Source organism: Falco peregrinus, chromosome 15 (genome assembly GCF_023634155.1).
Source record: "Falco peregrinus isolate bFalPer1 chromosome 15, bFalPer1.pri, whole genome shotgun sequence".
Classification (NCBI taxonomy): Eukaryota; Metazoa; Chordata; class Aves; order Falconiformes; family Falconidae; genus Falco; species Falco peregrinus.
In genome coordinates this window covers 3,083,210-3,109,846 of record NC_073735.1, presented here as the reverse complement: position 1 = coordinate 3,109,846, position 26,637 = coordinate 3,083,210, and the positions used below count along the sequence as shown (strand labels likewise).

Genomic DNA, 26,637 nt, shown 5'->3' with positions numbered 1-26,637 from the left:
GCCCTGAACGCCCGGGGGGGTCTGTACCCCGCGCCCAAGGGTGGGCAGCGTTAGAAGCTGCTGCTCAGAAGAGATGCGGTGGGGAACGGGCATCTCAGCGAGAAGTGCTGAGAAAGCACGCCCGGCTCCAGGCACGGCAGAGCTGCCGCCGCCGTGGTCCCATCAGTACCATCCCCGCCGGCGGGGTGACCGGGAGCCCCCGGGCAGCCTCTGTCAGCCCCCACCACCCACCCACCTACCTGGTACTTGCCATTGGCACCCAAAAGGTCTCCCTCTTTCAGCCAGGTGACGATGGGCTTGGGGTTCCCGAACGCCATGCAGGTCAAGGTGACGCTGCTGCCCTCCTTCGCCTCTACGTACTGCGGCGGCGTCTCCGTGAAGGTGGGGGGAGCTGCGGGACAGGGGACACCACTGTGACCCCCCGTTTCACCCCTGGCCACTGTGGGGGGTGGGGGGGGGCTGCCCTACAAACAGGGGACACACTGCACATCCCCACAGTGGGGCTGGGATCATCCCAAAGGCGCAGGGGGATGAGAGGGGAGATGGTGGGTGTCGTCCCTGGGGATACCCACCAAAGGCAGCCCCTCCCTGCCACATCACACCCTGGTCCTGTCCCCTCTCCCACCCAAAGCTCCAGAGCACGGCACCACATCCCACATCCCCCATCCCCCCCGCCCCCCCCCCCCCCGCACATTAACTTGCTATTGTCAAAACATGGGAAAACACCGCAGTGCAGATCGAAAGGCTCCTTCCTGATTAAAGAGGCTGGCAGGATTACAGCCCGCCTCTAATTACCAGCAGTTGTTAAAGCCCACTTTAGAGGAAGACAGGTTGGCAATTTAATCTGCTCGGGGAAAAAAAAAATAAATATATTTTGTTGCTCCCCGAATTATTTCTATTTTCCCCTAAGAAAAATGAAGTGTTGTAATGCACCAGGGGAAAGCCACAGCCTTCCCCCTGAAAGCAGTTCCTCATGGTGGGAGGATTATGGTTATTATTTTGTTATCAAGCCCCTGCATGCCCCGTGCTGCATAAACCCCCGAAAGCGCCCCATTTTGCAAAAAGGGTTGAGCCCAGGTAGGGACCGGGCACCTGGGGCACCGACAGCCACTTCCAGCCCCTTGGGCTGGCATTTTGCAGGATCTGGGCACGTGGTGGAGGCGAAGCAGGCACCATCCTCCTCCTCTCGCTTCCCCCTCGCCCTCCTCCCCAAGCCCTTCGAGCTCATTAGCAGCCAGGAGGAAGGCAGGCAGGTAGGGACAGGGCTGCTGTGCTGCACGGCCCCGCTTGCAAAGCTCCCACTCGCTAATTGGGCTCAATTAGGTGGCTCTGCTCCACACGCAGCCCAGCCTTCCCCCCCGAAAGGTTAAATTAATTGTTCAAGGTCAGGCAAGACCAGCAAGGAGCTGCCGGTGCCCACATCTCCTCTCCAGCCACCCCACTGCAGCAGGAGAGGCACAGCCCTGCTGCTGGGCTAAAAATAAAGACCTCTCCTGATGTGGAGAATGACAATTTGCTAATTAGTTTAATATGCAGCCTTAATAAAATGAAGAAGTAATTTGAGTAAATCTCAATTTCAGGAAAACAAAGATTTGATTTTCTGATCTGTTTGTTAAGAGGAGATGCGTTCCCAACCCCATTTCTTGATGTCTCTCCTTTAAACAAGCTCCCCGTAATTAAAACTGCAGAATCCCTAATAAAAGTTTGTCCCTTTCCAAGTCACGCCCCAGCTGGAGCACAGTCAGCCTGGATGGCTTCGGGCTTGCTTGTCTGCGAGGCGCAGATAGCATCGAGGCTCTGCATCCACCAGAAATCAAAAGGGAAACCCGTTTCAGCACAGCAGGTGACCCTCCGGCGATGCCACAGCCCCCCCCCCCCCCCGCCCAGCTCACCGTTGACCGTGAGATGGACCCAGCTGCCGTTGTGGAAGGTGTCGTACTGCTGGTCCAGCATGAGCACTTTGCACTCGTACCAGCCCTGGTCCTCAGAGCGGACCTGCTCAATGCGCAGGGAGGCTTTGTCGTGCAGGCTGGCCCGGCCTGGGGGGAGAGCACAGCCATCAGCGCCGTGGACCCCCAGTGCTGCACCGGCCCCCCCAGCGCATCGCTGCGAGGGATGCTCCAGCCTGCCGCGGGTACCAAGCAGCTGCAGCAGCGCTGGGATGGGACAGTCTCCCATTTTTCCCAGATTTGGGTCCGGTGCGGCCGGTTGTAGCCAGCCAGCCATGCGCTCGCCCATCTCAGGAGGGCAGAGCAAGCTGCCGCAGCCAGGCAAGGTGCCTCGAGTGGTGTCTGCCCACAGCGACACCGGCCTTCTGCTCCCAGCCAGGGGCTGGCAGCGGTACAGCCGGCAAGCAAGCGTGCCCCAAAGCTTTTCCCGGCCTGGGAGCCTCCCAAAAAGCAGGATGGCCCTGAGCTGACCCTGTGCACAGCCCAGGAAACTGGACCAGCATCAAAGCATCCCCAATCTCCGCCCCAGTGCAGTGGCCACCAGGATCTGGCATCTCTCATTCATGAGCTGAGTTTAGCAAGGCTCAGCCCAGGCTCAGCTGCTGCCATCCTCCCCGCCACAGCACTCCTCAGGGGAAGAATCTGGGCAGAGGAAGCCCTGCAGACCCTGGAAGCAGGGCAAGACCCAGGGAAGGTCCCCACGACAGTGCTCTCCAGGGAATGGCATATTGAAATGGGTCTGTTCCACCACACCAACCTCCTCAGGGCTGGTCCCCAGCTCAGAGACCTCACCAGAGGTCACTGGCCACATGGGACAGGTGGCATGCTGGCCACCAGCCACACGGGCTCTGCAGCTCCAACCTGCCACCTCTACCCAGCACGTGGCCCTGGCTCCATCCCCACCATCCCTCCAGAAGCTCACAGCTGCTCCAGAGCGCAGCAGTGGCAGCAGCCACCGCCGCCACCACGCATCACCCTGGGTTTCTCTGCCTCGCTTGCTCCCATCCCACGCAGCCCAGCTGGCTTCCTAGCACTGCTGCTTAATTAAAACCAACTGGTTGGAAAGCGAGCAACGAGAGGCAAAGCCTGCGTGGTTTCCGACGGAGGAGCGGATGGAGCAGAACCATGCATCCCAGGCTGTGCCAGCAGCTGGGACCCGGCATGCACCCCCCTCATACACCCGCACCCCCCAGACTCACCGGCATACTCTGGGTCGACATGGGGAGGGTAAAACCCAAACTTGATGAAGATGGGGATGGGGACGCCAAACTTGAACCACTCCACGACATAGGGAGGGGGCTGCCCTGTGAGTGGGTGGATCACGTCGCATCCCAGGATTACGCTCTCGCCAGCGCGAGCGGTCACAAACTCGGGCTCCTCCCTCGAGCCGAGGGCACCTGCAAGGGGGCGAAGGAAGAAACTGTGGCTGATCCCGCCACCAGACCCCTGTGTTAGTCGGAGGACCAGGACCCCTGGGAGACCCACAGAAGAGGTGATGCCTGCCCCCACTGAGGACAGCCCCAGGGTCTCCCCTGCCCCAAAACCAAGGGGAAATCCTCAAGCCCCTCCACTCAGCTCCAGGGCCACCCCAAGACTCAGGACAGCGGCCACCAGCCCCCACTGCTTGGGGATGGCTGCTGCCCTCCACACCAGGACGAGGGTGGTGCCCAGAGCCCCTGTAGGGGTCTTGGAGACCCCCTGCTCTCAGTGCAGCATGCCCAGTGTGGCTCCCCACCTAGCAGGGCCATCAGGGCTGCCCGGCATCCCTGGCACAGGGAGAAGGCTGCTTTTACAGTCCTGCTTGTGCCCCCACAGCCTCTGGCGAGCACAACCACCAGCCCACAGCTCTGGTGTGCCAGCCTGGGGATCTGGCTTTCCCACAGGAGCCGTCCCACCCAAGGGCAGCCCATCCTCATCCTCAGGCATCCCTGAGAGCCCCAGGCCTGAAACCCGGCTGCGACCTGTGCATCAAGTCTGGCACCCTGCTCCTCCCGCCCGGCCCTGGCTGGGGTAATTAAACAGGGCTTTGGTCTCAGACGAAGGCGCTGCTCCACCCTGGCTGCGCCTCCCTGCTCAGCTGCAGCCTGGCGTCATCCTGCTCTCGCCATCAGCAGCAAAGCTGCATCCTCAGCACAGCTTTCAGAAAGGGAGAGGGAAACCCAGGGTGGGGGGAAGCCAAGGTTGGGCGGGGGGGGGGGGATGTCCCCAAACCGCAGGCAAAGGCTTCAGCCTCACATCTCCCATCCCATCAAAAAGCCCCTCTTTTCCTGGCACACGCAGCCACCGCCTGCTCCGGGGGGATGCTGGGAGAGGGATGCTCGGGGAGGGATGCTGGGAGAGGGATGCTCGGGGAAGCACGTTCCCACTCCTCCGCGCTGCTCTTCGGGGCCGCCGGTGATTGGCGGCGGGTGACATCACCGCTTCCCCGCCGCGAGCCCAGCATCACCGGCTATTTTTGGCTCCGGCACAAGTGTGTACCGGCAAGAGGCCCGCGCTGTGACACCCCAACGGGCTCGCCAGCCCAGTGACCCCATAGGAAGGGGCCAGCAGCCCCGGCCGTAGCCAAACCCCCCTCCCCTGACACTGTAGAGAAGCACAGCCTGATGACCAGCCAGGCATCCTCGGGCTCCACACGGCCAGAGAGCCAGGCACGGGGCTGGCTGGTGGCTGCTTGATGGGGAGGGCTGGAGGGCTGCCTGGGGGCAAGGGGGAAGGGCGATGCTGGGGTGCAAAGCTGCGAACCATCTGCAAGGAGCAGACGCTGCACTGCACACCCGCTGCAGGCACCCGGCCCCGCTATGGGGGTCCTGCATGGCCACGTACCTGCCTGGACCCCATCCAGGCAGGGGGAATTGCTGCGCACACACGTGCCATCTGCACACACGTGCAATGTGCATGCACACACCCCCCCAGCTCCTACCCCCCCACTTTGCACCGCCCTGACAACACACTTGCACCTCTCCATCCCTCGTTATCGCTGCATCACCAATGAGCTCAGGCGTTCGCACCCTGTCAGCAGGGATGGTGTGTCACCCCTCCCCTGCCACCCCGGCAAAAAACCGCGAGGACCTGTCCCAACCCCGCTGCGCTCATCCAGCGGGGCTGTGCTGCGGGGCTGGGAACCCCCCTCCCTGCCCACAGCCCTCCTGCGCCGATCAGGGACAGCAGCTGTCACGTGCTGCTCAAGAGCATCCAAGGACGCGCGCTTCCCCACCCGCCTTGCCCGAGCGAGTGGGTCCCCAGCACCTCACTGCCTTCAAAGGATGTTCTTGCTTCCCACCAGCAGCAGAGGATGGAGGGGGCAGCACCCAGCCCCTCCCCGAGCCCCCTGCCTGCCCCAGCCCACCAGCTCCTGGGGTACTAAGGTGGGTCTTGGTTTTCAGCTCCTCAATGCCAAACGGAGCCTGGGATGCTGACGCTTGCCCAGCTGGAGAAGCACACCACCCAGGAGGACACCCAGACGTCCCAGGGACGGGTGCTGGGGAGTCACACTCGCAGACCTACACCCCGCCTGGCTCCCCAGCAAACCAGTGGGTGATATCCCCAGGGTGGTGACGAGCCAGCCACTCTGCCGGACCCACGCCTGGCCAGGGCTGCCCGGGTGTAGGAAAATAGGTCAGCCCCGGCAGCTCGCAGTGCCGGTGTCTGATCGCAAGGCCGGTGGGGAATTGTACGCACGGCTGAGCATCACCTCCCCACGCGCATGGCCGACTGGCAGCCACGGTGGCTAACCGGCCCCCGGCTCTCCCCAGCTGCCACCCACCCTGCCACCGGCCCCCGTGCCCTCCTGTCCTGGCTTCCACAGGCAGCAGGAAAGCAGTAGGGAGATGTTTTAGAGACCCCACCTTCGCTCTCCCCAACTTCCCAGCCCCAACCAGGTTTTCCTTCCCAGTCCTGGCCGCTGAAGGCATGCAAGCAATGGAGACCGCAGCTCTCCATTTAAAGAAGCATTTCTCACCCCCACATTTGTGGGAAAACGCTTGAAAACAACCCGCAGACACCAGAAGAAACAGAGCACAAACAGACAGGGTATTTTTAAACCCACTTGATTTTCCCAGCCAAGTTCAGAGGGGTTTCAAGGCTTAACCTGCAGGTTGGAAGTAGGGTCAACATCAGCGATGCGAACCCCAAATCCCCCTCGGTGCGGGAGCTCGCACAAAGCTGGGGGATGCCTCGTAAAGAAAAACAAGTAATCAACAGGCTTCATCATCCAAGCAGATCCAGGAAAAATAAAAGCACGCTGTGTGCCAGGAGGCAAGAATACAAGATGCGGAGGTGGAGTTGAACAGCATCCCAAAGGGAGAGGAGGGAAGGCTGCTGCTGCGTAGAGACTGTGCCAACGCCGGGCTCCCTGCGACGGCAATGACAAGGCTGGGAAGACCCTCGCCCAGCTGCGGGCATCCAGTTCCTCCCATCCCAAGAGGGGAGACGTAAAGCAACACAGGACTCAGTGAAGCTGGTGGTATCCAGCACCTCGGGTGCACTCGCTGAAGCAGGACCCTTCCCCGCAGATGCTTCGTGGCATGGACGTGGCCGGAGCAGAGCAGGTTCCAAAAGATGTAACGCTCGGGAATGCTGTCCTGCCCGGCACGGCGGGCACCCATGCCCCAGGGTCAGAAGGGGGATCCCATCCTGACCCACCATCACCCTGCAGCCTGCTAACAGGCACAGAGGCACCACTGTCTGCTTGCAAGGCTCCCCCCAACCCCCCGCGCTCCCCCATCCCCCCATGGGGAGGGCTGAGGAAGCGGGTTCAAGGCCCTGAGCTTGTGGACCTCTCCTCCCTGCCGAGTGGAGACGAGATCTGCTCTGACACATCCCGCTCACATCGGCGGAGGCAGGATACGGCTGGGATCTCCGAGGACAAGGCCACCAGCATGGCATATGGAGGCCAGCAGGGAAGGGGAGCAGGCAGCCGCAGCCACAAAACAAGGTGGGCAGCGATCGCAGCCCAGGGTGGGGGACGGGAACTACTTGCTGCAGGGACCTGGGCTGCTAAAGGGGTACCCGCAGCCCCCCAAGAGCATCTGCCTGTCCCCCGGCAGAGGGGAAGCCCCTGGGACCGGGAGAACAGTCCTCACCCCCTCCCCCAGCTGGAAAGCAGCATCTGGGCTTTCAGCACAATTCCTGCGTTTTAAACCCGATTTTCCAGATGGATGGAGGGCAACGCGCAGGTCAAGTGACATGCCTCAAGGTCATGCAGGGCCAGCGGAGGAGCAGGATTAGCTGCGAGGGGTGGCTCGGCGCCTTGTTCACGGCGAGATGGTGACTTTGAAACCCATCCCTGGGGACAAGGGGTGTCCTGGGGACCTCCACCACCACCCCCCCACAGGCAGGCAGCTGCCCTGGCACCCCCAGGAAAGCAAGCCTGGCTGGGCTGCTGCCCCACAGCAGCCCCCTGCCCACCACGGTGGGTCCCCACTCCCCAAAATGACACAGGTGGGACCATGCCCGACTGGGTGGCAGCTCAGCAAGCACGTGTGCTAGCACAGGTCAGTGCTCACAGGGGCACAGACATGAAGCATGCCAGAAAACTACTTCCCCACGGTCACCCCACTCCCATCAGGGTGTCCCTAGTGCCCCACTCCCTCTAAATGCCACCGGCCTGGCGTAGAGCATCTCCATGTGCCACACAGCAGACACCTCACAGGAGCCATCATCTCCCAGCAAGAACCAGCAGCTCCCTGCACGCTCCCCATGAGCCCCCTCCATGCACCACGGGGCCGAGTGAGCAGCTGCAGTGGGGGGAGGCTGGAGCCAAAACGGCTCCTGGGGGGGCGGGGTGTCCTGGACCTGGAGAGCACTACCAGGATGCTGTGCCCCCCAGCCCAGCGCATCCAGACCCACATGGCACCAGCAGCCAGGAGCAGGCTGCCCGCATCACCTTCCCCAAGAAGTGGCATGTACCACCCCGATGCCTTCACAGCCTTCCGACTGGCAACTGGGATGCAGGCAGCACTCCGAGCTGCCCGCCAGCAGCTCCTGAATCACGCTGTTCCTGGCTCAGGCAGCCCTCCCACCAACGCCAGCCTCTCCATCGTGAAGCAGGAGGAAGGGAGTCCTTTTCCCGAAGGCCAGCTGGTCGCTCAGGGCCCCCAGCTCCGGAGATGCCTACCGCAGGGGAAGGGAGAGGGAAGGACTTCTCCATCGGCACGGCACAGAGCTGGACCTGCTGCTCACCCATCTGCAGGGCTGCTCTTCCAGCCTGAAGCCGTGACCTCCAAGACTGAGGATGGGAGGCGAACGGGAGCTAGCCCATCCTGCCACAGCTCCGCGGAGAGGAACTTGCAGGGTCCACCCATCACCACCGAAGCATCTTCCAAGTCAAAAGGCAACCGAGGCAGGAAAGCATCACCACAAAAGCCCTCCGGCAAGCCAAGTCAATGACTGGGACACACGCATCCCTCCCTGCCATGCGCGCTCCCAACAGGTCCAGAGGAGCAGAAATCCTCCAGGGAAGGATGGAAAAGGGAGTTGGGCCAACCCTTTGGCTGCTCCCAATGCCAAACCATCCCCTTGCCAGAGGAGAGCGGGGCCAAAGCCGCATGTGCCAAAGCCGGGCGGCTGCTGGTCCAAACCCCTCCACCGCTGAAGAGGCACCAGCTCTTGCATGCAACAGCTCCATGCTGGGAGCGAGTAGGGAACGCAGCACCAGCACAGCGAGCTGCTCCGACCAGCCAAGGTCAACACCGCCAGTGTCACCTGCCGCGGTGTCGGGGCAAACCGCTTTGATGGGAGCCCTCGCCCGGGGCTGGCAAAGCCAAGTCCTCCCTCTGCAAACCGCGCCTGCTGGATCCACAAGCATCCCCGGTCGCCGTGTGATGCCACGTCACGCTCGTGGGAGAGGGAGGAAAAGCCCCTCAGCGTCACCGGGAACGCCAGGAGGCCGGATCCCTCCTCCAACACCCACTCCCGTCGCGGTCACGTCCCGGCTCTACTCCCCCACACCGTAAGAGGGATAACGCACCCTCCTTCCCTCTCTGAGCCGATTAACGCCTGGAAAGCCCTCAGAGAGCCAGGCCAGGCCAGAGGCTGCCCAGGGCCTGCGCCGTGGCATCGCAGCCCAGCTCGGCAAGGAAGAAGGAGGTGGGAGGAAGGCCACGGCAAGGGGGAAATCCGCGGCGAGGCCATCACACATGGCAAGCCCCTGCCCCGCTCCAAAGCCCTGTCCCCAAGCGATGTGGGGTGACACCCCCACCCCCCCCCAGGGGAGGCCAGCGCTGTGACCGAGGGGCTGCAGCAGCCGGGGCTCCCCATCCCCACGCAGCATCACCACCACCACCCCCCACCCCCCCCCGCAGGCCGCAGCGCCCCCTCGCCCAGCGCCCACCCACGCATTACTCACGGCGCACTCATTCATCACGTACGCGCTGCTCTGCTCCGTACGCGCAGCACCCCCGCGCCTGGGCTTCCCGGCACCCACCCACCCTGGCATCAATTCCGGAGCCCCATCCCAGTGGCTCTAGGGTATTCCCAAGTTCCCAAGACACTGAGCTTGCTGCTCTGCTCCTCTCCCGGGCAGAAGACCCCTCTACAAACCGCTGCTGCAAACCACCGCCTCTCCACGCCGCAGGATGCATTTCAGGCAGGCAGCGGCCAGCTGCAGCTGAGCAGCAAGAGGGGCCCCCCCCCCCTCAAAAAAAAGCAGCCTCATCCTGGCCCCCCTCACCTCTGAGGAGCCAGCTACCAGGCAGGGATGCCACGGGACCATAGCAGGGTGCAGATGTGACCCCACACACTTGAGAAACGCTGTGATGGGGGGGGGGGGGGGGGGGCTGCCGAGGTGCCCCCTCCCTCTGAGGCGGTGTTCCCCCATGCCCCGTGGAGGGGAGCGGTGGTGGCTGCCAGCCAGGCATCGCTCGCTGTCGGCAGCCACCGCATCCCCACAGGTAGGGCTCGGGGACACCCAGGGAGCAGCTCCTGGGAAGGGACCACCCTGTGCCCAGCGAGGTACCAGCAGCAGAGATGGGAGCGGGTGCTGCAGCAGCGGCAGGCAGCCCCCCCCTACCTGCAGGGATGGCTGGGGGGGAGGGAGGGGGCTGGCAGCTGAAGGAAAAGAAGCCAGAATAGGAAAATCAGGGTTATTCCCTGCCGCTGTCTCCCTCCTGACCTTGGACAACCCTGTGCCTCAGTTTACCCCAGCACAGCAGCCAGCCTGCAGTGGCGAGGGGAAGGAGGGTAGCCCCCCATCCAGGCAGCAGGGAGGGGGTGGAGGGGGGCAAAGTCACCCCCAAACCCACAGCCAGGAGGACACGGGCACAGCCGGGGAGCTGCAGGGAAGGCACCAAATCCCTCCTGCAGTTCTCCTTGCCCAGCCAGGCTACCCTTGCAGGGAAGGGCAAACGCCGCCTGCATCCCTCGCTGCTTCCCCCAGCCCGGGGGGTGACATCGGGGAGCAAGGGACACCTGGCCGCCCCCAGGCCCCAGGCGTGCCCCCCGCCAGGGCCGGCACCGGCTGCCTGTTCCCGAGGGAATTGCCCAGCCTCCCGCACCAGCTCCTGCCTCCCCAACTTCCCGAGTCGCAGCCGCTGCCCTTTGGGAGGTCACTGCAAAAACCGCTGCGCACATGGGGAAGATGCGGCTTTTTAGTATTATTATTTATTAGCCTAATTTATTATTATTATTATTTATTACATTATCTTTTTATTAGCTTGTATTTCCCTTTGGTTTTTTTTTCTATTCCCCCTGCAGCAGGGAATAAAGACACAGCGGGCGCCTGGCTGCAGCCCCCCCGGGGCCACGGGCAGCGCTCAGCCCCCCCCCCCCCCAGCCCCAGCACAAGCCCCTCCGGAGCCGCAGCGCACCGCCCCCCCCCGGCCCCCTCCCGCCGCCAGCCCCGCGCCGCACGCCCCCCGCCCGCGGCATGCACGTCCCGGACACCGGCGGCGGGGGGGGGGGGGATGCTCTGCACGCAGGGAAGCCCCGCCGCCGCCCCGCCGAGCCCGGAGGACCCCCCCACCCAACCCCGTTGCGACCCCCGCGGCCCCCCACTCACCTTGCACGGGCAGCCCGCGGGCACCGAGCACACTTGCTACCAAAGCGGCCACATACCAAATCATAGTACTACCGGCCTCCGGTGCGCAGCATCTTCCGCCCGCCGGGCGGCCCGGCCGGGGCGGGGCAGGGCTGGCCGGGCCGGGGCACGGCTCCCCGGGCCGTCGCGGGGCTGGCCGGGCCGGAGGGGCGGCTCAGGGCCGGCCGCCGCCCGCCGCCGCTGCGCCCATGCCCGCGCCCATGCCGCCGCCGCGCCGCACCTGCCCTCCGCCGCACGGTGCGGGGTGCAGCCTAGCCTGCGCCCTTTAGCGGCTCGGTGCCGCCCCCGCCCGCCGCCCATTGGCCGCGCCCCGGCGGAGTGGGCGGTGATTGGCCGGCGGAGCGGCCCGGGCCCGTTTCAAGGTGGGTTGGCGCGCACGGGGCCCCTGCGCCGCAGTATCATGCGCACTGCCGGGAGCGGCGGGCGGTGCGCCGGATCGGCGCGGCTCGGCTCGGCTCGGCGCGGCGCGGCTTGGGGTCACCTCCGCCGGCCGGTCACCTCCCGGCCGGCTCTGCCACCCGCCCTGCTGCAGCGGCTCCACCCGGCCTCCAGATGTGCCCCTGCACCTGCGCAGCGTCACCTTCCCGTCCCCAGATGTGCCCCTGCGCCGGCTAAGTGTCACCTCCCTGTCCCCAGATGTGCCCCTGCACCTGTGCAGCGTCACCTCCCTGTCCCCAGACGTGTCCCCGGCACCGGCTCAGCGTCACCTCCCTGTCCCCAGATGTGCTCCTGTGCCAGCTAAGTGTCACCTCCCTGTCCCCAGATGTGCCCCTGCGCCGGCTCAGCGTCACCTCCCTGTCCCCAGATGTGCCCCTGCGCCAGCTAAGTGTCACCTCCCTGTCCCCAGATGTGCCCCTGCACCTGCACAGCGTCACCTTCCCGTCCCCAGATGTGCCCCTGCGCCGGCTAAGTGTCACCTCCCTGTCCCCAGATGTGCCCCTGCACCTGTGCAGCGTCACCTCCCTGTCCCCAGACGTGTCCCCGGCACCGGCTCAGCGTCACCTCCCTGTCCCCAGGTGTGCTCCTGTGCCAGCTAAGTGTCACCTCCCTGTCCCCAGATGTGCCCCTGTGCCGGCTCAGCGTCACCTCCCTGTCCCCAGATGTGCCCCTGCGCCAGCTAAGTGTCACCTCCCTGTCCCCAGATGTGCCCCTGCACCTGCGCAGCGTCACCTTCCCGTCCCCAGATGTGCCCCTGCGCCGGCTAAGTGTCACCTCCCTGTCCCCAAATGTGCCCCTGCACCTGCGCAGCGTCACCTTCCTGTCCCCAGATGTGCCCCTGCACCTGTGCAGCGTCACCTCCCTGTCCCCAGATGTGCCCCTGCACCTGCACAGCGTCACCTTCCCGTCCCCAGATGTTCCTCTGCACCGGCTAAGTGTCACCTCCCTGTCCCCAGATGTGCCCCTGCACCTGTGCAGCGTCACCTCCCTGTCCCCAGACGTGTCCCCGGCACTGGCTCAGCGTCACTTCCCTGTCCCCAGATGTGCCCCTGCGCCGGCTCCGCATCACCTTCCTGTCCCCAGATGTGCCACCTGCCTGGCACAGTGGATGGGAGGTCCCAGTCCCCACCTCTACCACCTGTCCCTGCTGCCACATGCCACCCCTCTGACATGCCAATGCCACTTTGCACCCTCGCAGGGTTACCCACCTCCCTACCATGGGCTGAGCCACCTGCCCCCTGCACCAGCTCTGCACCACCCCAACCAACATCAGCTGTGCCATCTGTCCCTGCCACCCTGCACCACCTTGGGGTGACATGCTTGTCACCTGCTTGGTGACACTGTGACCTTGTACATCAAAGTTTCATTCAGGCATCAGCTCGGGGTAACATCCCCGCCACCATCCGTGCCCCCAGCAGAGGTTCAGGATCGTCACCCCACCACCCTGCATCAGCCGTGCCACCTGCCCCCTGCACCAGCTTGCTTTCATCTCTGCCAGGACCATGCACCTCTCAGTCACCTCCTCACCACCTGCCACAGCCTGGTGTCATACTCACCTGCCACCTCACATCCAGCGCTGGCTTGGTGCCACTGCCACCCCTTGCACCAGCTGTACCACCCCCTCCTGCCTCCCTGCACCACCTGTGTCACCTCCCCCTGCTCCCACTCCGCTCTGCTTGCCCCCGTCCCTGCACCCTGTGACAGTTCCCCGTCACCCTGTCCCTGCTGCCTGCCCTGCTGGGCACACCCCTCCATTTGAAGAGAGAATCGGGGTCAATCCAATGGAGAAGAGGTGGAAAACAGAGAGTCCCCCTGTGCTCTCCCATCCCAGCCCACCTCTCCTCCCTGCAAACACCTCCGGTGATGCCAGATGGGGAAACAGCTGGGCTCGCTCCCCGAGGAGCATGCCAGCAGGAGAAATGGGCCACTGCACTTCCCCCGAGATGACAGGCAGCCCGGGAGGGGACAGGCTTGCACGGAGAGAGTGGCACACCATTTTGTCCCCAGCGCTCACCATCTTCCCCTTGCCCGCACCGTTGGGCGAGCTCCCCACTGCGAGGTCTGAGCAGCTGCAGACCTCCCCACCTCTGCCCACGCGCCTCCCGGGAAGAGGCAAACCCCCAACCCTTGCAGAGGGTGTTTGAGGAGCATCCCGCACCTTCTGCCCGCTATTACGCTTCTTGGGGGTCAGGCATTGGCACAGCCCCGGGCGTGAGGTGAGAGCCGGTGGGCAGCACGGGGATGAAGGAGAGCATCCCCCTGCCCAGCCCCAGCTCACGCCAGCTCCCGGGCAGTTTGCTTCCCTAGCAGAATCCAAGACCTCATAAAAGTCTGACTCAGCGCTCAGTCCTGAGGCCCAAAGTGAAAGCTTGCAAATCTGCGAGGTGGGTTGGCGGGGCTGGCAGAGCCAAGGATGGCCCCTGCGCCGGGGTTTAAGCTGCTTTCCGCATCGGGGCGGTCCAGCCTGTTTCCTGAAAGTCAGGTTTGCAGTAGCCCGGGAGGGCAGAACCCTTTGGCCAGCACCCTCCCCGCTCCGGTCCTGCTGGCTTCAAAGCACCCAAAAGATCCCAGCCATCACCTACTGCCCGCGAGGGAGCAAGCCCAGGGCTGGCAGAGCTCCATCCATCCTCGCCCATCTGGGCAGAGGCAATATATCCTGGTCCATGCTACCAGCCAGATCATCTTCATGTCTTTAGCGGGCTCTTCCACAAGTTCAGAGGGAAAAAAAAAAAAAAAAAAGGGTGTTGATGCCACCTACGCCAACACAAGCCAAGCCAGGAGGCACTGGAAGCCCATGGTTAGATGGGGAGGACCCAGCCCCACTCCCGGCGCATTCATCCCAAGCCAAGCACAGCACAGGGCCCCCCCAGCATCCCTCCAGAAACTGGAAATCTGGGCTCAAGTTGGAGCAAGGCTGCTGGTTCACACCCTTGTTTCTCCAGACTAATTTGCTGGTTTTATGAAATCCATTCCCCACTGTTTTCACACTTCTCTCCCTCTCTATTTATAGCTGGGTTTATTTACATGAACAGGGCACTCCGTGTACTTTCACGTCAGTCTGTGGTGGCAGAGCCGGGAGCAGGTGAAGGCAGCAGGCGGCACGGCAAGGTGAGGAGCACCCAGGTCCTCGGCCACGGCCACCTCCTGCCCATCACGTGGGAGGCAGGCAGGCAGCCTTCCATGCTGAAACAGGAGCTGCCAGGGAATGGGCCAGAGCTGGATAAGCCACGCATGCCCCAGACACACACAACCCCCCGACCCATCCCTGTCCCCGCAGGGCACAGCGATGCAGCTCCCATGGGATGCAGGCACCTGGAGCCGGCACCTTCCCACCCCGCAGGTCAATCCTTCCACTTTCCAAGGTGGAGCAGTGTTTCGCTGGCCTGAGCTGTATCCATCTTTCGTGATGCTGATCCGGGGATCCCTGTGGCACCCCCAGCTCAAAAAGGGACAGAAAGGGGAGGGGGTGGGAATCATTGCAGACCATGGCTCGGTGAAACTACCCTTGCCCCATGGTGCAGCCATAGAGAGCACAGCCTTCCAGGCACAGCTGAGTCACTTGACAACTGCCCAGCGATAAATTTACCACTCTGCCTAACAAGAAGGATAAAAATGCCATTGCTTTTTGGTTTGTTTTTTTTTTTTTTTTTTTTTAAACTCTGACAGATGAGGCAGGAGTCCTCAGATTAGCACAGGAGCAAGAGGCTCAGGGGATGCGGCTCTCCCCATCCTTCGTGTGGTTGTTTGGGAGAGATGCTGCCCCAGTCAAGCTGCTGCCAGCTCCCTGGGACTTGGCTCTTGGAAGCAGGGACAGAGGTTTAAGTCTGGATATCGGCACAACAGAAGCAGGAATGAGCTACAAGTACAGGCTGGGAATTCGGGGATTTTCAGCACTCAGAGCTGCAGGGTTCTGGTTCATCCTTCACACAGGGCAGCAAAAATACTTGCTGCTGGAAAGGGGTTGACCCAAAAACGGGTCTTCCTGGGGTGCTGCTTTCCTCCTAGCTCCTCGCTGCCGGTGACCCGGCCAGGAGAGCAGGAGATCTGGACTCGGCTGCCTCCTGCCCGGCCGCGGGATGCTCCAACCCACGCGGGGCTGAGTCTCCCTGCACAAGTACATGATTATTCACAGCCTCCAGCATTTGCATGCTGGAGTCACGAGTCTCACAACACCTGATCTCCTGGGAGAGCTGCCTCCTGCACTTCGGGAGGCAACGGCCCACATTCAGAAAGTGGGACTCGGTGTCTCACGGCATCCCACATCACCCAGCTGTCACCTCCTCCCCGCTCCGCGAAGGGACCGGGAGAAGGGAGCCCTCCCCATCCCTGCCACCGTGGTGAGGAAGATGGCTTTGGGGCAGGGACACACAGGAACCCTGAAAACGCGGGAGCTGAGCATGGGAATGCTGAGCCAGCCTGCAGTGTCGCTGTGTGCGCAGCCAGCCTGCCACAGGAGCGACCGTAAAAACCCCTCGACGGAGTCACTGAAGGATGAGCAGGCAGATGGGCTCGGCTCACGCCAAGCTGGGGTTAGACTCATTCCCTCCCTGTCCCCTCTCCCATCATCGGTGGCTCATCACCGGCGCGTGACTCTGGCTGGCAAGCAAGGAGGAATATAGTGCCATGCCTTCCCGGCTCCACATCCAAGTCGTGGAACAATCCACCTGTGGTATTTCAGAAAAGACACACTAACTTCTGCTGAGAGGGGTCAGTTGAGTCACATTAACAACTTTTTCCTCCTGTTAGCAGGTCTCCAACGTAGCTGATTACTCATCAGCCCACTAATAGACTCACTCACACAGCACTCCCTGGATCAAGCAGCAGCAATTGTCTGTCTTGTCTTATTAACCTCAAAGAAGCATCCGACTCGGTAACGCGATACCCCATCCTTATCTCGTCAACTACTTCTCCAGCCAAAATACATCTCTCAGAGGTGCAGGGCATCCCAATCCCGGCACCAGCTCTGTGGGGCTCAGCCTCATGGCACTGCTCCACGGCACCTTGGCTGGGGCAGATGCAGCCCAGGTGCTGTGGGAGACCCCAGACTCACAGCAGCCACCTCCAGACACCATGGGCCAGGGTTTGCTCCCCCAAAAAAGGGGCAGCAAGGCACCACCAGCCTCCCCTGGGACCCGTTTCATCCTTAGCACGAGGGGGACTGTCCCGACGCTGGTGCTGTAACCCCTCATTCTATTGCCCAACGGTGGGGCACATCCCCCCCTGGCAGCAGTCGTCCCCCCCCAGCCCTAAAAGGATGCCAGAGAGTGCTCTGCTTGGTGCCACCGACTGCAGCCCAGCAGCACCGTGCTGCTGCTCCCACCCCCCCACGGCACCCTGGCACTGCCGCCCACCCCATTACTCACTGGGCCTCTCTGGCACTGGGAACACACCTCCCTGTGCAGGGAACATGGGCACAGCACGTGCTCCTGGGGGCTGGGGGACTTGTCATCAGCGCTGTCATCGCCATGAGTAACGACACTTTGCCTTGGCTTCCCCTCACACATCCCCAAAAAGCCCGGAACATGCATCTCTCCCGGGGGGGTGGGGGGGGAGGGGCACAGCCCCACGGCAGCTGCTCACCTACCGCCTCCCCTGCACCGTGGGGAAACTGAGGCACGGGGCTTGGGCAGCAGCCAGAGAGCTGAGCCCCTGGAGGGAGAGGGGTGGGATGGGCCACTTCAACCGTGCTATGGCACCCCCGGGGAGGAGAGGTGACTCACTGAAGGTCGGGCAGTGAGGCTGGCTCAGCACCGTGAGGCAGACGCTGCTGTCCCGGTGCTCCAACCTCTCGCCCTGGCATCCTTTCCAGCCCCTGCACATGCAGCGTGTCATCAGCTGTGACACACTCTGCTGACGTCCCTGCATCATGTGGCATCAACCTTGCCGGTAATTACCAGTGGCAGGAGCTCTTCCCCCTTCCCTGTTCCCTGCTGCAGCTGGGTGTGCTGGGCTCCCCGGTGCCCACGGCCGGAGCCCACCGCAGCCCTGCATGGCTGCTGCCAGGCCAGCAGGCACCCCTAATTGTGGGGGCTGACCAGCACGCTGAGCCCCCCCGTGCACACAGTGTATCCCCAAGAACCCTTGCCGGAGCCAGGCAGGGAGCACCGGGCTGCAGGACCCTCTGCCATGCAAGCGTTGCCCCCCAAAAAATCCAAGCAACAAGGGCATGTGCTGGTCTACGAGGGGACAAGCATGTTGGGGACACCAGCACAGCTGGAGCCCGCAGCGCCCCGGGAAGGGGACGGGCAGGCAGGTGCCAGGCTGGGCTCCAGCCACCCAGGCAGGGCTGGCAGAGGACAGCGAAGGAGACTGCAGCCCGCCCGGGGAAGTGGGGGCCAGGCTTGGAAAGGGCTTTTGCTGCCGGAGAGAAGGGCTCTCTTGTAACGTGCCAAGAGGCAAGGGAGGCTCAGAGCCGCCTTTGTTCGGAGGGGAGCAGACGGCGGCTGTGGGGGGCCGCAGCCACGCACCTCCCTGCCCAAGCTGCGCCAGCCACTGTGCTTCCCCTCCCTCAAACCGAGCATCCCAGGTGGGGGCTCAGCCGGGTCTCAGGGCAGCCCCCGAGGACCAGGTAGCTGGAGACCATCCCCACTTTCCCCACGGCCATGCCAAGCAGCCCCCAGAAACTGAGCTGTGGGGAACAAGTGAGGGGGCTACATGGAGCAGGCAGAGCTAGGGGGGGACCAGCCGTGCCCCTCCAGCCAAGCCCCTCCCGTCACCTCCCACAAAAAACAACCACCTGAGGAGCAGAGAACCTGTAACAGGGATGCTAGAGGCCACAGCCCTCCGAGCTCTCTGCTCCTGCACACGCACCTGAGCCCAGGCAGAGCGAAAAGAGGCCACAGCTCTTGCGTGGGTGCCCTCCAGCCCCAGCCCAGACGCCACAATGAAGGGCTCAGGAAACACGGTGTGCCTGTTTCCCCTGCTGCCCCACAGCATGCAGCCCAGGGCTGGTGGCTCAGTCCTGCTGGAGGCTCCGGGCTCAGCACCTTGTGCCCCCACAGCTCAGGGCATCGCCCCAACAGCCTGAAGCCTTCCATAGGTCAGGAGAGACCTGGGGGGCGAAGGTGCAATGACCAGGTGACACTGCAGCCGTGGGGAGCAAGACACCGGCCAGAAATCACGAACGCAGTGAATGAGTCTGCAGATCCCGGGACCCCCCAGGTCACCCTTTACAGCCCTGCCATGGCACTCCCAGGGACCAGGAGGCAGTCACCACCACAGGGAGAAGTGACAGCCCCCCAGGGCCCTGCTGGGGGCATGAGGACCCTGCTCCAATGGGACACACCACTCCTGAGACCATTCCTTCAACCCAGACTGGCACAAACTAGAGAGATGAGTTGGCTAGTCCTCAGCTCGTTGCTGAACACCCACCCCCCCACAGTGAGCCAGCCTGGATGGGGAGCAGCGCGGCGGCTGCTGCCATCACTTCCCTGCAGCTGTGCTTGGCCCCAGTCGGCTCCCCCCTCTCCCCAGCTCCCTCCCCGCCAGGCAGCAATCAGCCCTGCATTCAGAGGGCTGCCGGGGAAGATGATTAGGCAGCGAGTCAGACCACTTTGGGGACAAATGTGCAATCAGTCCCGGGGAGCACGTCTTACTCCCCTGGAAAGGTGGCACAGCTCCAGGGGATGCTGACTCTCCCCCATCCCCAAAAGCAAACCCCCCGGGATGCTCACCCACTCCTGCATCATTCTCCTGAGCCACCAGCTCCCAGCTCGGGCAGGAGGACCATGAAGGCCCCTCCATCTACTCATCTTCATGGAGGAAAGGGCTGAGGATGGTCCCGGGAGCGGAGCAGCTGGAAATCCTCAGCTCCAGCCTGTTTTCACCCCATCAGAGAGCAGCAGGACGACTTTCGGTGCCCCGAGAGCCTGGGCGACTTGCGACTGCTGTGTGCCCTCAACCCCTCTCAGCTGCAATAGCACCCCCAATAACAACCCCAGCAACACAACAGCCACGCTTTGACACACCAGACTCAGGGAGAGCCCCCTCCGCTGTTGCCCTGGCCCCGATTCCCGTGGATTTGATCCCCCAGATAACAATCATTTCTCTCTCCATCTCAGACACTGGTGCGTTGCTACTGCCGCACACTGACATTTCTTTCCCCGGATGCCACATATTTATAGCATGCCTGACCTTTTCCCCAAGTTTACATCCTCCTTTCCCTTCCCTTCCACCCACCCAGCGCTGAAAACCACCCCCGGCTTTCTCCCAAGCCCGGATGCATGCAGACATCCCCTGAGGCCCAGCCGGGATGCAGTTCTCCAGCATCCCCATGGACAGCACGGGAGGACAGAGCTGGGGGAGTCCATCAGGCACGAGCCCCCTCCTTCCTTCTGCAAGGAACAGCTTCCAATTAAACCAGCTGCCCGGCTGCTCTTTGAAATCCAGATGGCCCCGTAATTCTTGCTGGGGAAGAGCAGAAAGGCCATTTCACCGCAGCCCCCTGCGAAGGCAGAGCTGGGGGAAGCAGCAGGCTTGCTCTGTGTGGGTGGGATGTGCCAGCGAGTTGCAGGCAGGCTGGAAGGGCAAGGGAGAGCCAGAAAACCTTCAGCACACGAGCGTTGCAGCCCAGCTCATGGCTTTTTGGTGTCATTTCCGTGAGCTGCAGGGAAATGTTTCCCGTTCCCCCTGCCTGTATCAAGATGTGAAACCCGCCGGGGTCCCCCATCACTTGCTCCTTGGGGAGCGCAGTGGGACCCTGAGGTCCCTCCCTTGCAGGCACCTCCCAGCACCCAGCCTCTGCCCCACCTGGCGCTGGAGGTGCTGCTCCAGTGGCAAGAGGGAGGGAAAGCATGCTAGGAAAGCGCCTGCCTTCAGGAGCCAGCTCTTAGCAGGGCAAACCACCTTGCTCCTGCCAGCCTTGGTGGGGGTTTGGATGCCGAAGGGCATCCCAGCTGCTGGGGAAGCAGGAGCCAGCCCCTCGCCCTCCGTGCCATCCCTCCGCCCCTCCCCAGGCAATGGGCTCCAGTGGCCCCCCCAGCACCTCGACCTTGTGGCAGCTGGCCCACGCCGCCTCTGCTGCTCTAATTACTCCTCCTGCACCCAACGCTGAGCCCTCCGACCAAATTACCATCGATTCTTCGCTCCAGCCCAATCGATGCCATTGACTGAGGCTTCAGAAAGACAGATCTGGGCTCCCCCCGCCCCCCCTTCCCCCCCCCGGGAAGGCAGCAGCTGTCTCGCAGCGGGGGATGCCACTGCGGACGGTGAGATGTGGGATACACAGGGTCGCCTTCACTTGATGCTCTCCATCCCTAGAGCCATATGGATAGAGCAAACACCTTTGAGGACCTGAAAGCACCAGCTCACTTGTTTTCTGGCTGCTGGATACAAGACAACCAGCAGCAAGGATCAAGCTCCTGGACCACACAGCCCTGATCAGCCAGAAATCCCCAGTGCTGAAGGACTTCTCTCCCAAAACCTCCTCCCCCTCTGCCCAGCACCCACTCCCATCCGTAAGGGAAAGGATTTTCTCTCAACCTGCTGAATCAGCAAATCCAGCCTGTAACCAGGGCTGCATCCCAGCCACCTAAATTAAGCGGCAGTGATATTTAATAGTGCAGGCAGCTGATGAACCAGCTAACCTGGGAAGGGAGAGAGCTCATCCAGGGAGCACTCAGCCCTGCATAGGATGGGGAGGCCATGGTCCTCCCCTGCCCTGGCACAGGGATGAGTTGTCCTTCTCCATCACACCACGCCAGGAGCCAAACCCCAGCCCAGGGCTGCGCCCCCCGGTAGCCGCAGGCAAGGCTGCAGCAGGGAATAATTGAATCAGAGCCCTGACAAGGGATCACTGGCTAAACCTCCCCCTGGCCCAGCATTACACAGATGGGAAAGGGCGGCGGGGGTGGGGGGGTGGCGGTGGGGGTGCTGCCCCTGAGCACCCTCCTCCTGCACCTCCCAGGAGCAGATAATAGACCCCACATGAGGAAATTACAAGGAATTTGCAGCCATCCCATCTAATCCACAGGGGAGACATCTGAATCCTACAAGGAGCATTTGGCTTCTGGGTACAGAAGAGCTTAGAGACATGCAGAGGCATTAAAAACACACATGGGGATTAAGCCGGCAACTGGGAAGGGAGAGCACAGCTGGAGACCATGGGTGGCTGTGGGAGAAGACGGCTGGGGCTACCCAAGGGCTGTGGGTAAACAGGCTTTAGGCAACGTTGGAGTGTGCTGATCCAGCCTGGCAGCCCGAGGCAGCAGGGACGGAGGTTGAAACTCACGGGATGCTGCAAAAATAGGTGGGATGTGACCATGGTGTGCAAAAGCGAGGTGTCATGGGGTGTGGGGCTCCAACACCCAAGCAGGTGCCGAGCACTACAGCCCATGTCCAAACTCACAGCCAGGTCGGAGCACCCAGCTCCAGGGTAGGGCAGAGTGAGCCCCGAGCATCCCCCATGGGCAGGTCCATGCTGGTGGGGTCTTCCAAGGATAGACTTTGGCAACGTCCCTCATCATTTGGGATTTATTGTGATCATCTCTAATCCTTCGCCTTGATTGCTGAGGCTCCCAATCTCATTAGCTGAGCTACGCTGGGTCATTTTTTATCTTGGAGTGAGGGGGGGCATGCTTAAAATTGATATTAATCCCATCTCGATAATCTGGCAGTTATTGATTTTTATTTTTAACCTCTCATTTCATTAAGATGAGCCGAGGCAGCTCGCTTCTTGTGGGGGCAGCCCCAGCCCTGTGCCCCCAGCAAACCCTTGGAGGTGCAGCGTGCGCTGCCCTGGTGACGCCAAATGCTCCCAAAAAGCTGGTTGACCCCAACCCATGGAGGAGACGCTACCTCTGGCCTTTGCAGGCTGTGAGCATCACCGGGGACACGTGAGCTGCCAATGTACCCAGCGGCACCGAGCCCCGGTTGCTCTCCTTTAAGCCTGTTATTATCATTTTTCTTAATTATCACAGAAAGAAGCAGCTTCCGCTCGGCGCGTTTGGGGACATCGGCGCCTGCGATTGCCTGATGAGGAAGGAGCCATTAGCACCCCGTCACAACAGCTTCTCAAAAATGAGCTTTGACAAAATTGTCACAGGAGACGCAGGGGGAGCGAGGGAGCCCAGCGCAATTGTACATCATTTTGACAGCTCACATTAAGGCAACTTCAGGCACCTCTGGGAAATTACCTCCCCGTTACACAGAGCTCGCAGCAAGCGCAGTGCTTGGGGGGCCACCTCAGCAGTCCAGCTCCCCCGGCAAAGCCACCACCGGGCAGGATTTGGCCTTGCCAGGGCAAACCGGGGCAGGAGGGTGCCCGGTGTGCACGTTTGTGCATGGAAACCAAGGGCCCATCCTTCGGTTTCCCCGAGCGCAACGTCCTCTTGGCTCCGAGGGCAAACAAGCAGCAACGGCTGCTGCTGCTGCTGCAACCTGGCTGCTCGCAGGGGGATTTTCTCCAGCCTCCAGCTCCCCTTTTCTAACTCACCTTTTTGCTGCAGCTCAGAGTTGATAGCTGTTTACCCGCCTCCTCTCTAGACCCTTGGCAAAAAGCAAAATGCCAACAACTTCAGGAACAGCTCATGTTTAGCTTGGCAGGACGGCTATTGTTCCTATATTGCAAATGCATGTATCACACAGAAATGTTTTGAGTGAAAGCAAACTGTTCCCCCTAGTCCTGCTACAGCAATGGCAAGCATCATCTTACAGCTGGAGACATGTCAAAATGGGATTTTCAGGGTGAAGCCACCTCCAAAGGCTCCCCAAAATATGAGGTGGGAGAAAACCAGCTGCAACATCACAGCCCAGCCCCATAGCAAACCCATCCCTCCATCCCAATCCAGCTGCTCTGGGCACGTTTGCACTCAAAGCCGGCAGACTTTTTGCACGAGGTAGGAGAAAGCTCGATGGAGCAAAGCCAGAGAGTCAAGCACCAGGATTGCACCAGCTCAACCAAGTGCCTCGAGAAGCTCATGGGGAGAAAACCAATGCAGAGGTGACAGTCCAAGGGAGAGGTGTGGGGACAGAGAGGGCAGCTCGGTGGCCTTGCTGTATTTTTAGCTTCTGGTTTTATTCAAGAGCCAACGATTTAATAAGGAGGTTGTTTTAATTGGAACTCCAGTCCCTAAGAAAAACACAAGGGGAGTAAATATATAAAAATAGTCAGGTTTCTAAAGGTTCTGTCGTACTCGCCTAATTAAATGGAGTGTTTTAATTACAAATCAAAGTTAGTGCCATTTTAAAAAAATAACCCGCAGGCATTTGCCTTGATTTGAAGAGCAGCTGACACCAACTTGGAAAAACAAGCTTGGACCCACTTGTTTGCAATGGCATCACAGCAGATTTGGAAAGAGCCTGGGATGGGCCACAAGCACAGTGGGAACTGGGAGAGACAGGCAGGCACTGGCACGGAAAGGTGATGCAGAAAATCAGCTCCATAAAGAAAACCAAGAGCTGAAAGGCAGAAGTGATGCCAACCTTTCCTCTTAACACCCAGTACTGAGGAAGCCAGGAGGAGATGCACCGTTTGGAAAAGAGGTGGGTGTTTGATGGCTGTGCCTGGTTACCCTCGTGGGGTGGCTTTCCATCAAGCGGCAATGCTGCCCATGCCAGCGTTGAAAGAGGGAGGGTGGAATGTACCAATTCCCAAAATGTTGGGTGAAAAGTAGCTTCAGAGCCCCAGCAGCCCCTCTTGCCAGGTGGGTGGTTAGAGGAGACTGATGGAGACTGGGAGGTTTGGGGTCAAAACCCACCTGCAGCTCCCAGGGGTCCCTCACGCGCCGTTCCTACCAGGGAAACCCAGCTGGAGGTCCTGATTGTCATCCAGGCCCGAGGCAGGAGGTCACTGTCACCTGGTCCAGTGGCAAAGGAAGCTGGTGGTGCCCATAAGATGCTCCTCAAAGCCAGATGCTCATGCTGCAGGATCTGGGGAAGAGCTAAGAAGCACTCAGTAAAATACTAGAGAACATCAAGACACGTGCATCAAGATGTCAACCACGTGGGCACCCATGATGAGCAAAAAGCCACTTCCCTGTGTTCCAGACATTCTAGTTCCTGCACTGCTGGTGTTGGGCATCACCTCTCCAGGCACCAGGTCTGGATCCTTTTGGAGGCTAGACAGACCCTCAAGAGCTTTTCATCCCTTTTCCCCCCATACCTGAGTGATGCACAGCTGTCACTGGTGGCCATGTGACCAACAGCTCCCTGTCTAGTGCTTTGAAACCTCACTCCCAGCAATTACCTCTACAAAAAGTCATTAAGAAACATCTTTGTCTGGAAGGGATTAGAATGGCACTCATTAAAAAAAAAAAAATTGGCATGAAGAACTATGTATATTGCAAAACAAAATGTGTTGCTTTCTAATATGTTTTTATAACCCAAACAAATTTGTTTCTCACACTCCCAGGCTGGAAAAAGGAGCCGTCCGACAGTTTAGGATTGCAGTTTGCAGTCAGCTCCGCCAAAGAATCTGTTGCAAAGCTGTCGCAGCAAATAAATGCTGTTTCCCTGCTGTGCTGCAGCTCCGCCGGCGCTCTGCTCGCTGCTCCATGGCTTGCACGGCAGCCACAGCTCCCAGCACTGCTGTAGGGCAGCGGGGAAGGCGAGCAGGAGCTCTGAGCCACAGGGAAAACATCCCTGCAGCAGCAGCCACACGTACCTGCGTCACCCCCAGCTGACAAGGACGCGGTGGCCTTGCACAAGGCTTTGTGCGGACAGCACAGCCTCTGCAGGGCACTGCTCCATCCCCTGGTCCCGCTCGCTCCTGCTGCATGGGCTGCACCCAGCTCCACGTGCCATGGCCTCGCCGGGGCAGCTGGGTGCTGCTGTGCCAGGACTGGGAGGACAGAAACCCCGGGCTGATCTCCCCCTCCCCATCCCCATCCCTATCCCCATGTGCTCCTTCCCCCATCAGCACCTGCATTTCCCTCCTGCTCCCTGGGCCTGATTCCTCATCAGCAAAAAAGGGAGGCAAGAATTGCAGCAGCTGATTTTACTGATTTTTTCAATGGAAACAAATGTGCAGCCCCAGCTCCTTGAACCCTTGCAGGGATGCAAAGGTATTTGAATATCCCAACATCTCCCCTCGGTGCTGCAAAGCCAGAGGCTGGCTGGGGGGACACGGTGCAAGGCACGGCCAGAGCAGCCTTGCAACATAAAGCCAAGGCAGGCTGGCCTGCAGGAGAACACCCGTGGGGACCTACCAGTGCCCTTTGGGTCCCCACCAGTGCCCTTTGGGTCCCCAGGGCTAGTCCCACCAGAGAGCAAGCCATGGCAGGGGAATGACCCCCATATCCTCAGGCAGCTGGGGAAACCCCCCAGAACTGAGCATCCTTCAGGAACAGGGGGAGGCAGGGAAACCCCCCAGAACTGAGCATCCTTCAGGAACAGGGGGAGGCAGGGAGAACCCCCAGAACTGAGCATCCCTTGGAAGCAGGGGAAGGCAGAGAACCACCCCAGCCCAGAATGGAGCATCCTTCAGGAACAGGGAAAGGCAGAGAACCCCCCCCCAAGAACCGAGCAGGAACAGGGAGAGGCAGGGAACCCCGCTGCCTGCAGCAGCAATGCTCTACACATCTTGCCCCAGCAAAAAAGTTACCTGCATTTTATTATCTGAGCAGTACGATATGGCATGAGATGCTGCTCCCAAATTACCTGCACAGGCATCGCAAGTGCAGGACCCAGAGATTCCCGGCTGGTTGCCTGAGGGGGTCCAAAGGATTTACACCCCCCCACTGCCGCAGGAAAGCTGCCTGCAGCAGGCAGGGAGCCATGCCAGCCAGCCCCCGGGGGGGACACACGATGCCGGGAGCTCCCTCCGCATTGTGTGCAGAGAATGACTGATTCACGCTTTTTCCAGGCATCCCCTGCAAAACCTTGGATGAAGACAAAACTCAAAGCTGAGAGGGTGTCTCCCACAGTGCGCCATGCTGGGCTTCCCTTTGGGAGGGACGCTGTGAGCCAAAACCATTTGTAAAATGTAAAATGTTTTTGTAAAAACACAAGAGAAGGCCTTACAATTTAATCCAAGAGGACCGCGCGCCCTTGCGATAAATCAGCCCAGCCCCAGCCACCTGCTGCTCCCCCCAGCTGTGGCTCCAGCCCTCAGAGCCTGCTTATTTTTAGGCAGCACCAAAAAAGTCAGGTTTATTTTAACAATATATTTTTGCGCTTCATTTTAAGTCCTTAAATGATGGAGAGCACCAGATCGAGAATGGTGCAGACTCAGAAAAGGAGCAGGGATCCCCTAACAGGAGCCAGGTTAAATGCTAGGGG

At 61.0% G+C, this 26,637-nt stretch overlaps 1 protein-coding gene across 1 annotated transcript in view; it reads right to left on the bottom strand.

Moving 5' to 3' along the window:
- IGSF9B (immunoglobulin superfamily member 9B) overlaps nucleotides 1–11,229 on the bottom strand; it is a 39,720-nt gene extending 28,491 nt beyond the window's left edge. Inside the window, 4 exon segments of the mRNA XM_055819428.1 lie at nucleotides 240–391; nucleotides 1,893–2,039; nucleotides 3,149–3,346; nucleotides 10,945–11,229. Coding sequence (XP_055675403.1) covers nucleotides 240–391; nucleotides 1,893–2,039; nucleotides 3,149–3,346; nucleotides 10,945–11,008 — 561 coding nt within the window. The 5' untranslated portion in view covers nucleotides 11,009–11,229.
- Nucleotides 11,230–26,637: the final 15,408 nt, after the last annotated feature.